The sequence below is a fragment of the Hipposideros armiger genome, unplaced genomic scaffold (assembly GCF_001890085.2).
Source record: "Hipposideros armiger isolate ML-2016 unplaced genomic scaffold, ASM189008v1 scaffold_290, whole genome shotgun sequence".
Classification (NCBI taxonomy): domain Eukaryota; kingdom Metazoa; phylum Chordata; class Mammalia; order Chiroptera; family Hipposideridae; genus Hipposideros; species Hipposideros armiger.
The window spans coordinates 266,886-280,881 of record NW_017731640.1 but is presented as its reverse complement, the minus strand read 5'-3'; the positions used below and the strand labels follow the sequence as shown (position 1 = coordinate 280,881).

The window sequence follows — 13,996 nt, the reverse complement described above, 5'->3', positions numbered from 1 at the left end:
CAGCTAGGAAGAGCGCAATGATAATACCAACATGGGCCAGTGAAGCGACATTCTCCACAACTAGAATGAAGGACAAAAGGACAGCAACTTGCTGTTCTCCTTCCTCGATTCCCCAGCGCTGTCCCCCTTGCCCAATTCCCCAATAAAATCTTTAAAAAAAAAAAGTTTTTTGCTAACCTGGGAGGAGGTGGAGATAACAGCCTCACCTGGGAGGAGCTGGCCCCCTCTGCTCTCTTCCCTTACACCAGATGTTCTCAACCACAGGCGATTTGGCTCCTAGGAGACAGTTGGCAATACCTGGAGACAGTTTTGGTTGTCACAATTTGGGGAGATGAGTGGTGGATGCTGTTGGCCTCTAGTGGGTCGAGGCCAGGGGTGCTGCTAAACACCCTACAATGCACAGGATCCCCCACAGCACACAACCCCCTGGCAAATGTCAGGAGTGCTGAGGCGGAGAAACCTGCCTTGTACAGTTTGACCTCTCTCTGCCCTGTGATCTAGTTTAGAAAGCACTTTCTTGTTCCTTAGCCTTTCTGGTTCTCACAGTCACCCTGATATTTAGTTGTTGTTATGATCAAGATCCTCATTTTACAGGCGAGGAAACTGAGGCTCGGCGAGGTAAAGTCACTAGCTCAAGGTCACCCAGCCAGGAAGTAGAGAGCAAAACTTTGAACCCAGCTCAGTCTGACTCCTGCCTGCTGCTTCTTGGTCCCTGACTCTGTGCTCACCCAGGGCTGACCGGACATAAATCACCTTTAGGTTATCTTCTCCTTTGTAAAAATTAACATCCATGAAATTCTGAACTCATGATTCTGATGCTCCAGGGCATCCCAGCAAAGAGGTGCTTTCTGCATCTGCCTCTAGTCTCTCCTGCTTCCGCTGAGTAGACTCAGATAAAGAAATTGCACACATACCACAGACCTGCTGGGGCTTTGGGGACCTGGGGCTGATACCAGGCCACTCAGTTTTCCTGAGTCCTGCCCAATGGACAAGGCCAGCCTGGGCAACAGCCCAGCAATGGGGATCCCTAGATTGGGGGATCCCCAGAGAGGAACATGGTAGTTCTGTGCAGTCCATCTGTTTCCAGCAGGACTCAGAGCCAGGGGTAGACTGGGGGGCAGTGAGGGTGTGGCTGGGGGCTGCTAAAGCCAGGCAGGGTCCCCCGTAAGATGGAGGCGGTCCCGAGAGGAGCACAATACTGGAAGTAAAGGTGGTGCTCAGTGCTGTGGAGGACCCAACACTATCCCGGAGAGAAGTCGGAGACTTGGCGACCAGGAGGGATCAGGGTGTCACCCATGGCAAAACCCCAGAGTTTCATTGTTTGAGCATTTTATTAAAAGAAGGTACTTATGTATCACTTGTGAAAATAAAAGGTAAATTTAAAGTAGCAAAAGATTGGTAGCAACTTAAAATATGGATTTATAGGGACGGGCTAACTACATTATCACCCATCCAGACAGTGGGATACTCTGTGGCCAGTAAAAGGAATGGCGGGGGGGGGGGGGCGGGCACTGTATATAGGTACAGAAGAGTTCCCAAAATAGGCTCAAGTGAAAAGGCAAAGTATTACAAAGATAAAAGAAACCCATAACAGTTGTGGGCACTGAGAAACAAAGGTGGGAGGAAGATATATTTTTTATACCCGTTTGTATCTTTTTAATTTAGTACTACGAACATATATTATCTATTTTTTTCATTCATTCACTTTTTAAATAAAAAATTAGTCACTACAAGGTCTCTTAGCAGCATGCTATATTCCACCCCTGCTCACTGGTGCCCCCCCATGCCCGCACCCCTGGGCCCTGCTCAGGAGAATGGGCCACAAAGCCTGATGGCAGAAGCTGGAAAGACCTCTGCTCCTGCTCCCGCAGAGCATCAAGGCCAACCTGAGCCAGGAGAACCAAGTGATGAGGGAGAGCATGCGCCACTTCGGCGAGCAGCTGAAGCACTATGAGAACCAATCGGCCATCATGATGAGCATCAAGAAGGAGCTCTCCAGCCTGGGCCTCCAGCTGCTGCAGAAGGACGCAGCCACAGCCCCCGCCGCGCCCCCAGCCACCGGCCCCGGCAGCAAGGCTCAGGTGAGGTCATGGCTCTGACTTGGAGGCCAGAAGGCGGGTGGGCTTGGGAGCACAGTGTGCCAGGACTTGGGCCTTGAGGGCCAGCTGGGTGAGATTGGGGGCTATAGGACAGGACGAGGGCTGGCACAGCTGGAGTGCACAGGGCGGGGCAGGGGGCAGAGGGTGCCGCTGTGCAGTGAGCACAATGGGCAAGGTGAGCTGGGAACACACATGGGGATCCAGCTGAGGGGTCTGTTTCTGTTCCCTGAGCCAGTTGTTGGGCAGAATTCTTATTACCAAAGGGACAGGGCTGTAGAGATGACCCGCCCTCCCTGGCCTTGGGAGACCAGGTCTGCTGCAGCAAACCATTTCTAGCCTCCCCTGCTGTGGCCGGGCCCCTGCTCTGGGGTAGACAGGCCATGCCGCAGGGACCCCTGCAGAACAATGCCACTTCACCCAACTCAGCCTGGGGTGGAGAACTGCAGCAAACCCCCAGCCATTTCATGTTCCAGCTCAGAGCACAAAGTGAACAGACATTTTGTCACCTGGCAGAGGCACCCTTGACATATAACACACCTTTGTGCAAATTTGAGAAAGGCCCTCCTCTGAGCAGACAAATTATAGTAAAGGCTCTCCCTCTGCACAGATAAATTAGAAAGGTGCCTGCCCCCTTTGGGTGGACAAATTGTACAAAGTCTCCTTCTTAGGACAGACACACACCAGGGTGTGTGGCTTGGCAAATGAGGCAGACTAGGTTTCAGCCCCATTCCTGCCCCTTTGGCCAGTCACCCTCGTTCAGGACACGTCACACCACTCTCCACAGCGGCCTTGTTTTCTGGGGCGTGGGGGATGAAGAGAGCTGATGTAGAATCCTGCTCTGAACCTGACTTCCTCACAGACACTATCTCAGTTCATCCCATAACCACCTACAAGGAGGAATTGATCATCACCCACTTGGCACATGAGGAAACGTGGAGTGAGGTCATGCAAGGAAAGGGTGTCTGCACTGGGACCAGAACCCGGGTGCATGTGCCTGCCAAGCCCATGCGCTCCGTCTCTACCCTTCTGCCTCGCCTGCTGACATCGTGATGATGGGGCCATTTGCGTCTGCAGCTGGGGCCGCCTCGATGCCGACAGCGCGTGGAGGAAGCCTGGTGCCTTGGCCCAGAGCCGGCTTCCTGCTCCTCCTCGTGCCAGTTCCACAGGCGCAAATGAATCATGTAGAGGCCTCGATACTGTACTTGCTGTATCTCCTGGAGAGTCTGCCTAACAATGGTTGATGTCACAGGCCCTGTGTTCTTGTGCCAAGCCTGCATCGGAGGCATTTGAAAAGAAGTGAAAATAACCAAGTTCACAAAATGCTAGAAACCGCATGCCCTAAGGGCAAAGCCCTGGTGACCAGCCATCCTAGTTGTCCCAGTCAGCCTGGGACCGAAGGGTTTCCCAGGATGTGGGACTTTCAGTGCTAAACCTGGGAAAGTTCCGGGCACACTGGGATGAGCTGGTCACCCTGCCTAGGGGCCTGAGAACTTCTTCTCTGCCCACAAAAAAAAAAAACAATGAGTGGGAGAGACAGGGATGAGAAGCTGACACTGCCCACCCCACCCCGCTTACAGTCAACCTCCCATTATAGGCAAACCCCTGTGGGAGTGTACAGCAGTTAGGATATGGGCCAAGAACCTAACTAATCAGGCGGCCTTTAAGCCGGCAAGGGAGCTAGAAAGCCAAGTGGGGAAACGAGGCACACCCCGGCCACGGATGTAGCCACTGTGGGACGAAAGCTGTGACCTCATGAGCACCTGGGATGTAGGGCTTGGAGCAGCATGACCCCTTCCAGCCCCCACATGCTGAGCCTCCATGACCCCCGACGACATCCCTTCTAACCAGCTCCCAAGTCTGAGACTTCCCTTTTCTCTCAGGACACAGCTGGAGGGAAAGGCAAAGACAGTAACAAATATGGCAGCGTGCAGAAGAGCTTTGTAGACAGGGCCCTCCCAAAAGCTCCTAAGGAGAAGCTGCTGAAGGCGGAGAAGGTGAGAAAGGAGGGCGGCCAGGGCCGATTCCCCCAGCCCACAGCCAAGCCCCGGGCCCTGGCCCAGCAGCAGGCAGTGATCCGAGGCATCACCTACTACAAGGCAGGCCGGAAGGAGGCCACCGAGGCTGGTGAGTGGGGGAGGGATTGGAACCCTGGGGAGTGGGGGCTTGCTGATGGATGGCCACACCCTAAGGATCCCCCCCAGGGGACCGAGATCTTCTCTCTAGTCAGAGAGCCCCAGATTTCACTCCACTGGTCATGCACACAGTGGGCTAATACTCCCTTGTGGGATTGTTGGGGATGAAATGACATAATCAACACAATGGGCCATTCAGGTCCTTTCCAGTGTTCACAGCCATCGCCACCCTCGGGGAACTTTTCCTCCTTCATTCAAAGATTTGCTGAAGGTCCACTGTGTACCTGATGTACCTCCCAGAGATTCTGCCGGACCCAGAGCTCACAATCGCGTGGGGAAAACCTTACTCCTGACCAGGCAGCTGCCACAGGTCGGGAGGGAGAGCACAGGCTGCGGCCAGGCCAGGGTTGCCGGAAGTGACGTGGGGCCTTTGCACCTCACATTTCCAGACTGGCCTGGGAGTGGATGACCTCTCCAGCGCCTCCCACTTCTTATCTCCCCCCAGAAAACCCCATGGACACCTATATTTTTCCTGCAGCCCCCTCCTGGGTCACAGTGGAGGGCAACAAAGTAATTAACTGAGAAACAGGAGACAAAGTTCCAAGAGTACCCGAATTTCTGGGCCAACCCCGATAGTGTGGCTCCCGATTCTTCCTCTGAGACCCTCCCCAGATGCCCGCTCTCCACCAGTGTCCCTGAGAAGTGTCCCAAGCCTACTCCCCCTTCTGGGTCCTGCTGACTACCTCTTCCTGTGAGGCCTCTGCCCAGCCCATGTCCAAGGGGGCTGTGAGGTGGGGCTGTGAGGGACCTGTCTCCTTCCAGAGCCCCCTCAATTCTTAGCTTCAGAGCTCAGGGGCCTCCTCCCCCAGCCCTTGGTGCCAGCTTCTGGCCCTGAGTCCTGCCAGCTCAGCCTGACCACGGCACAGAGCCTCTGACCCCTGGCTGGGACACTGCCCAAGAACAGCTGCAGGCATCTGACTCTGCCAACGAGACCTGTGGGAACAAGCCCCCTGTTCTGGCAGGCTGCTGAAGCCAGGCCCCCCCTGACCAGAGGGTGTGCCCCCATCCCTGAGAGACTCCAGGGGCTGGCCCACAGCAGGAAGAGAACAGGAAGAAATCAGGTCATTGTCCTGGAGTCATAGGGCCTCAGTGTACCCCCTGGGGGCCACTCCATCACAGTAGCAACAGCAGCATTCCTTCCCACACCCCCCCACACACCCCATCACAGCTTTCTGAGTGCTTTCACATGGCACTGCACTTGATCCAGGTGAAGCAACAAGCTCAGAAAGGTGAAGTGACGGGTTCCAGGTTTCACAGAGAGTAGGCAGGACTAGAACTCTGGTCAGCAGGCTGCAGAGCCTGCCTTAGACCCCTTCAAGGCTCTGTCCCTGGAACTGAGGCGTCTTTGTCCCCTGCTGTGTGGCACTGAGTCTTTCTGCTTTGCCTACCCAGACCCCATCCAGCTCAGCCCAGAGAAGCTTATGGGTCGGGGATGACCCAGATGGCCTCAAACCTGGCCCTGTGGATGCCGACCAAGTCCTGTCAGCAAAGCCTGTGCCCGCAGGGCGGGGGAAGCAGGAGGTGGGGGGTGGGGGTGCCACAAAAGCTGAGAGGTGGGAGTGAGGGGCAGAGAAACAGAGGCCTGGGGTCCGGAGGTAACGAGGATGCTGGCTGCACTTGCTCCTCCCTACTTCAAGTGTCAAATACTGGGTGAGAGAAACTAAGGGTTGGGTTTCAGGGGAGAGGAAGAGGAGAAAGTCTGTAAAATGGGAGAAGGGTTTCTGAATGCTGGGATTGAATCTAAGAAATGAAAGAGTTGATACAAGGTGTTTGACACTTAGGAGGGAAAGGGGTCTCATATTTGGCACCTCGTATTTGCCAGAATCTGCAAATGTTTTTATATATTTTCTTTTAATCAACACAGCCTAATGCAGTGGGCCTCATGACTCATTTCACAGAAGGGGGAGCTGAGGCCCACTGGGGCCGGGGATTTGGCCGAGGCCACTCAGCCAGGGGACTCAGAGTTGGTTTGCTTGACCTGAAGCCCACTTTTCCAGACTTTTCACTCCCCAGGGCCTCAGGGCCCCAGAGCTGGGAGTCCAGTGGGCCTGGGAGAAACAGGTGTTCATGGGATGTGAGCTCAGGGTCTTCTCTCTACAGACAACACCCTCAAGGGCACTTCCTGGCTGGAACAGCTGCCGCCCAGAGCGGAGGGCAGGCCACCTGAGCCCAACTCGGCGGAGCCGGAGCACGAGGAGGATGGGCCCAGGGCCTCAGAGGGAGCAGACTTAGCCCCTGGCACCACCTCCTCAAACCCAGCCACCACCCCCACCCCCACCGCCACCACCAGTGCCCTGCCCACTGAGCCACCTTCACGCCCAGAAGTCCCCAGCCAAGGTGAGTAAGTCTCACAAGGAGATAACGACCCTTGCCTAAATAGCCTCAGTTTGGATCAGGCAGGCCCTGCCGTCACAACAGCCCCATTTTACAGACTGTTGACCAAATCTAGCCTGCAGGCTGTTTTTGTACAGCCCTCAAGATGGTTTTACATTTTTAAAGGGTTGTAAAAAAAAAAAGAAAGAAAAAAAAGAATTTGGAGTAAAGGTATATGGTCTGTTTACTGTCTGATCGGTTACAGAAAGAGTTTGATGACATTTACAGCGTGACAGGTAGTATTTTCAACAAATTCTTCTTAAAAAGTCACCCAGAGCTCCATCATCAAAACCAACAACTATTTTCACTTCTTTACTTCCTCTGCCCAGTCTCTGGCCCTGTTTTTATGTCCACATTTGTGGTTTTGGCTTGTGCCTGTCGGTACAAATCCGCGAGCCCATCCTGCTGAAGGGCATGTTGGCTTCCCGTGAGTGCAAGCTGTACAACTATCCCCTGCTTTGGTCCAAACTCACTCCATTTCTAGGAATCTTTCCTTAGGATCCATCAGCCATGTGGACAACAGCTGCAGCCTATTTCTAATGTCAGAAAACTGGAAATAATCTAAAGGTCTAACGGTGAGGAGACTGGTTAAATCAATTCAGGGCACAGCTGTCTGGTGGCCTTGTGGAAACTTGAAATCACATCATTAAAAGGCCATTTAATGGTATGAGAAATTGCTCAGTGGAGGGGAAAAATGGGATACATAAAACTATATTCAGAAGAACCAGGGTTTTTAAAAGTATGTCTGCATGACTGTGCACGCAAAGAAAAAAAGAAAAGGAAGGAACTACAACATGTTAAAAAATTTCTTTGGATAATGGTATTTTGAATGCTTTTTATTTTCTTCCCGCTCCTTTTCTGAATGTTGTGTGTTTTTTTACAATGATCAGACATTGCTTTGATCATGAGGGAAGAAAAAAACAAAAGGTTGCAAGCAAAACATCGGGAGGGGTTTAAGTTAGCCCCCGATGGCGTTTCCAGGCCTGTGGGTCTGGGTACTAAATGCTGCACCCCTCACTCCCCACAGGCAGAGGGGCCAGCTGCGAGGGCACCCTCCGGGCCGTGGACCCCCCTGTGAGGCACCATAGCTATGGGCGCCATGAGGGAGCCTGGATGAAGGACCCTACCGCACGGGATGACAGGATCTACGTCACTAACTACTACTATGGAAACAGCCTGGTGGAATTCCGCAACCTGGAAAACTTCAAGCAAGGTCAGGGACCTTGGAGATGAGAATGGGGCAGGGTGGGTGGCCCAGGGAACGTCCCCCATGGAGACTTGGCCCTCCTTGCCTTGTAGTTTCCCGTGGTCCACTCTTCCTCAGCCTAGCCTAGCTCCGAATGGTCAAGCACCCCAAGAGGGGGAGTCTGGGGGCACCCCCTATGTGCTTGCACTGTGCCAGGAGCTGGAATACCCCAGCAAACAAGATAGATGCAGTCCTGCCCTCCTGAGTATAACTTACTGTCAAGGGAAACGATGCTAAGAGTTTCCCCCTGGTGCGTATTATGTGCTAATTACCCTGTGTGAGTCAGCTCACGTTATCTTCATAATTCCAGGAGGTGAGGGTTATCACCCTGTTTTACAGGTGAGCGTGGCCCCGGGCCTTACAGGAGCTGCAGGTCTGGGCAGGGAAGAATAGAATTTCGACTATCAGATCTGGGGCGTGGGGGGGGGGGATCATTTAGACATGAACCACCCTCCAGAAACACTAGGTCTTATGTGGGAGGCAGAAACTTAAAGAAACAATTTCAATATAGTGTTAGAGGGAGAGCTTAGGGGGCTGTGGGAACTCAGCCTGGAGATTGGGGAAGACTTCCCAGAGAAGGTGATGCTGAGCTGAGCCCTGGAGGAAGAGGGCGCATGCAGAAGAGAGAGGGAAACGTGTTTCAGGCAGAAGTACCAGTGTGTGCAAAGGCCTGGCAACGAGAGGAAACACGGTGGCACAGAAGGGAGGTGGGGGGAGCAGAAGGAGAGAATAGGCTGAGGCAGGCCTTATGAGCCACATGAAAGAGTTTGGAGTTACCCTGAGAACTGTGGAGTCACAGGTGGAACAGCTAAAGCCTTCCTCTGCCAGATCACATGGACCTGGTCCCTGCCTCCAGGCGTTCACAGGCTGGCGTAGAGAAAGCCAGAGAGAAGTGCCAGGACAAAGGGTTATGAGCAGCCAAAGGAGAGGCCCTCACTCAAGCTGGGGAGGTCAGAGAAGGCTTCCTGGAGGAGGTCACATTGGCTGAGGGTTCTGAAAGATAAGGAGGCATTCCCTAGGCAGATAAGATGGGGGATGGCAGTACAGACTGAAGGAACAGCATAAGAGAAAGCACAGGGGCTGGGGTCCACCTGTTTCTAAATCCTGGCTGTGCCGTTCCGTCACTGGGTGACCTGGAACCCTCTGAGCCTGTTTCCTCCTCCGCCTGGGGCCAGGTGCTAGGCGCGTGGCGTAACCGGTGTAAAGTTTCCTTAGCACCCAGTGGGACACTCATCCTTTAATTGCAGAACACTGTGTCAATTGCTTCACGTGCACTGACCCACCTCATCCTCCCAAAAGCTCCCTTGCAGGTAAATAGTTAAGCCCATTTAACATATGGGCACACTGAGGCTCAGAGAGACAACCAACGTCCCTTGCCTAAATAGCCTCAGTTTGGATCAGGCAGGCCATGCTGTCACAACAGCCCCGTTTTACAGATGGGATAATCAAGTCCCTCCTTCACAGGTCTGTCTGATGGGATAAGATGATTGGCCCAGCTCCAGGCCCATAGTACACTCAGTATCCATGGCTTGCTGGACCACTCAGAGCCCTGGGTGGCCTCGCTGGTCTCTGGGTGGGCTAGGTGTCATGGGCGAGGCAGTGGTGTAACCAGCCACCCTCCATACACAGGCCGCTGGAGTAACATGTACAAGCTGCCCTACAACTGGATCGGCACGGGCCACGTGGTGTACCAGGGCGCCTTCTACTACAACCGCGCCTTCACCAAGAACATCATAAAGTACGACCTGCGCCAGCGCTTTGTGGCCTCCTGGGCGCTGCTGCCCGACGCAGTGTATGAGGACACCACGCCCTGGAAGTGGCGCGGCCACTCGGACATCGACTTCGCCGTGGATGAGAGCGGCCTGTGGGTCATCTACCCTGCTGTGGATGATCGTGACGGGGCTCAGCCCGAGGTGATTGTGCTGAGCCGCCTGGACCCCGGCGACCTCTCCGTGCACCGCGAGACCACATGGAAGACACGGCTGCGGCGGAACTCCTACGGGAACTGCTTCCTGGTGTGCGGCATCCTGTACGCCGTGGACACGTACAACCAGCGGGAAGGCCAGGTGGCCTATGCCTTCGACACGCACACGGGTACCGACGCCCGCCCGCAGCTGCCCTTCCTCAACGAGCACGCCTACACCACACAGATCGACTACAACCCCAAGGAGCGGGTGCTGTACGCCTGGGACAATGGCCACCAGCTCACCTACACCCTGCACTTTGTGGTCTGAGTGGGACACTGTCATAGGACAGGAGTGGCAGTGGGCACAGGGCTTCCCACAGGGGCTGCATCAGCAGATATTTATTGGGGCCAGGCCTGGGGCCAGGTGCTAGGCGCGTGGCGTAGCCGGTGTAAAGCTTCCTTAGTGGAATAATCAGTGGAATAATCGCCCTTTCACTCGCAGAGCAGTGTGCCAAGAGCTTCACATGCACTGACCCTCTTCATCCTCCTGACAACACCCTTAAAGGTAGAGATAGGTGAGCTCATTTAACATATGGGCACACTGAGGCTCCGAGAGACAACGTCCCTTGCTTAAATAGCCTCCCTTTGGATCAGGCAGGCCATGCTGTCACAACAGCCCCATTTTACAGATCAGGAGACTTGACCACACTGTCCTCTACCTCCAGCCCTCTCTTCTCTCCCTAGTTTCTCTTGTTCTCTCCAGTGGGTTTCCCTTCCCGGGGCTACTCAAAACCAGAGGCCTTGGGGACCAGTGTTGGGTGGAGGCCAGGCTCTGTGTTGCACCACAGGCCCCGTTCTAGCTGAGCTGTTGGTGGCCCTGGGCTTCGGGCCCCTTGGCTAATGTCCTTGCTCCTTGCCTTTGGCCAGCCCTCCCACCATACCCTACCCGCTGTCCAACCACATTCCAAACCTCCACGGTCACCCAGTCACTGAGCAGAAACCACACCCCGAGAAAAAATACCGGCTCCCATTCCAAGTTCCCCCTCCCTCTGTACTCATTTTTTTCTCTTCATCATTAGGGCCGTCATTTGTTTCTGCAGCAGCAGCTGAGAAGGCTGCAGGCAGCTGCCTGCCAACAGCGACTTTACCAGGGTGGGGAGCTGGGCCTGGCCCCGAAGCTCCCTCTCCACCCAGAAGTGCTGGCTTTGGGCACATACCCAGGCTGTGGGACTCCTCCCCAGTCTCTCCCAGAGCCTTTGGGCCTGGGGTCCACCCTGTCCTTTCTCTTTGAACCCACAACCTATATGTACTCAGGGATTCCTCCAGGTCTGCCATGAGCAAGACCCTAGGCCCAAGGCCCAGGTGGGGCCAGGATGAAATAGGTTCCCTCTTCCTTGTCAGTTCCTGACCTGATCATTTGGTGGGATGGCCCAGCAGCCTGGCAGGCCAAGGAAGGCCAAGATCAGAGCGGTCGGGTCCAGGGGAGGCATCAGACCTTCTGGTTGTAGGAAAGAGCCAGAGGGCTTTTCCTGGTTTCAGAGATGTTCATGCCAGGGCTGCCCGAGCCCAGGGCTTGGGGCTGAGGCTGCACAGGTGGGCCACCTCAGCTGTGCTGCTGATGGCTCCCCCGAGTCTCAAGACTCAGGCAGCCCAGAGAACAAGACCTTCAAGCCTGCCCCTCATCTGCTCCGGACAGTATTTTTACAGCTGGGAAGAAGTTCTCCAGTCCAACTCTGTTTCACCAAAGGAGAAATAGGTCCAGAAAGGTTTAGAAAGTGGCTTGGGGCATTCTGGGAACATGACACAGCCGCTCTTCTTTCAGAAGGGCTTTGTCTATATCCTCTACTCGCCTGGCTTAGCGGCAGCTCTGCCTGGGAAGACAATAGACTCCCCAGCACCCAAACCATCCCAACACCTCTTAAGGGTATTTACTGCTGATCCCTACACAACCCCCAGACCCTGCTCCCCTCACTCGGTCCTCATGCCAGCTCCCGGATATCTGTATATTTGAACACCCAGCTGCCATGTTAGGAAATTTAGCTGCATACTGAGAGCATAAGGAAATGCATTTCATGCAGAATACATTTCTTTGTCTTGTCAGGTGATTTTTGTATTGTCAGGTGATGTTTTGTTTAAGCTGTAACTCACCCCTGAAATAAAGGGGAATGATGACGCCCAACCAAGCAAAGTCTGACTCATAGTGGTGGACACATCCAGCCTCCCCCACCCACCCAGCCACCGGCTCTTCCGGGGGCTGCGTTTCCCTTGACCCTGGGTGTGGGTATTACAAGACTGTGTCTTTCATGATATCACAGCCCAACCATGTGAGTGAGACATGGTCAGCCTCCTCATTCTCCATTAGTCTGAAAAATGGGGAATATAGAATGGACCGATTTTGAAAAAGGACAAGCACAATTGTTTCCTGGGGTAGATGATGCTGGCTGCAGCCTCCAAACACTAAGCCCCTTCTGTCTTCAGGCCCTTGTATGTGGGTTATGTGGTAGGTAGTTACTTTCCTTAGTTTACAGATAGTCAAACTGTAGCGCAAAGAAGTTAAGGCATTTGTCATGTAGGCAGGTAAGTGGAGGGCCAGGTTTGAAAATCAGGTAATGTAACCGTATCACTGACTGAGCATCAACAGTGTGCTAAGCATGCCCTGTGCACATGCTTGCCTCTTCACAACAATGGGAGGTATATGCTCCGAATGTCCCTATTTTATAGATGAGGAAACTGCGGTAAAGGGATTTATCCAAGGTCACAGAGCAGCTTAGTCTGTGGTAGAGTCGGGGTTTCAGGACTGGTCAGTACCAACGGCATGCCACTCTAGTGGCAGTTCCAGAAATGGTGGCTGTTGCTTTTATACAGTGTGGCCATGCCACAAACTGTATCCACATAGGAGACCCAAGAAGGAGGTTGGGGTCCTCTTGGTAAGAGCCTTTAATGCCAAGCCAAGGAGTTACTGCTTCCAGTCACATTTGGAACAAAGTTGAGTATATAAAGAGAAAAGACAATTCTAAGACAATTGGATTTATACCAAAGCCCTAAACTAATTGTTGTTAGGAAGCTTGTAACCAGTTATGTTTTCTGTTTTGCTTTGGCCTCTGGGAAGCTCAAAGTCAAATTTGAGATTATTTTTTAACAGTTGTACTGAGTCTCCTACAGGACTCGGGCTTCATTCTAGCTTTCTGCTTTTATCTTTATTCTGATCTCTATTTTCAGTCTATTGTATTTTATCTATTTTTGTACATTGCCACAATACCTTTTTTGCAACAAGGTGGCATATACCTAAATAAATACAGGATCAAGAGCTTAATTTAACAGTCTTGGCTAAATGCTATGGTCTGGGGCCGGCCGAGTGGTGCGTTGGTTAAGAGCTGGCTTGGGACGCCAGCTCTGTGCAGCAGGGCCCCGGTTTGGATCCCACATGAGGGCCAGTGACACTGCCCTCTACAGCTAAGATGCTGAACAACAGCTCAACCTGGAGCTGGGATGCCATATCTCCGACGATGGCATAGGCTGCAGCCCCTGCTGCAGTGGGCTGCCATAAGCTACCTTGTGTGGCCAGCAGCCAGCTTGAGGGACTGGCAGCCAGTGTGAGCGGCCATCCTGTGGCCAGAGACCAATCTGCCTCACCCGGGAAGAGCGCAATGATAATACCAACATGGGCCAGTGAAGCAATGTCCTTCACAACTAGACTGAAGAACAAAAGGACAACAACTTGTCTGTTCCCCTCCCCCAATTCCCCAATACATTTTTTTTATTGTAAGTTTCAGGTGTACAGAACATTGCAGTAGTTATCCTTTTCACCCTTCGCACAGAAACAAATCTCCTCCCCCCCAATAAGGAATCTTAAAAAATAAAAAATAAAAAAATAAATGCTATGGTCTGCATCCTTATCATAACACAGACACTTAATAACTTTTAAAAAATAGTTTTTTATATGAGAATTGGCCTTATCATTATACTGTTGCTGGAATCTGATCTGAATAGTCAACTAGGGCAGAGAATCCAAGTTGGGCTGAAAACCAGACGCCTCCCGGTGGAGAGGAGAAAGGGGCCGTTCCCAAGGTGTTCAGACCTTACCCGCAGCCCCGCCTTCTTGTGCCGGCTTCAGAGCAGCACTGTTGACACTCGCTCCTGGGTCAGATATTGTGGGGCTGAGGGAGAGGTAAGAACAGAA

At 53.2% G+C, this 13,996-nt stretch overlaps 1 protein-coding gene across 1 annotated transcript in view; it reads left to right on the top strand.

The window, feature by feature from the left end:
- The window catches only part of OLFML2A (olfactomedin like 2A), a 37,132-nt gene extending 23,904 nt beyond the window's left edge, over positions 1-13,228 (top strand). Inside the window, exons 4-8 of the mRNA XM_019658785.1 lie at positions 1,872-2,081; positions 3,980-4,223; positions 6,392-6,628; positions 7,692-7,877; positions 9,540-13,228. Coding sequence (XP_019514330.1) covers positions 1,872-2,081; positions 3,980-4,223; positions 6,392-6,628; positions 7,692-7,877; positions 9,540-10,144 — 1,482 coding nt within the window. The 3' untranslated portion in view covers positions 10,145-13,228. The remainder of the gene's footprint in view (positions 1-1,871; positions 2,082-3,979; positions 4,224-6,391; positions 6,629-7,691; positions 7,878-9,539) is intronic.
- The last annotated feature ends 768 nt before the right edge of the window (positions 13,229-13,996 follow it).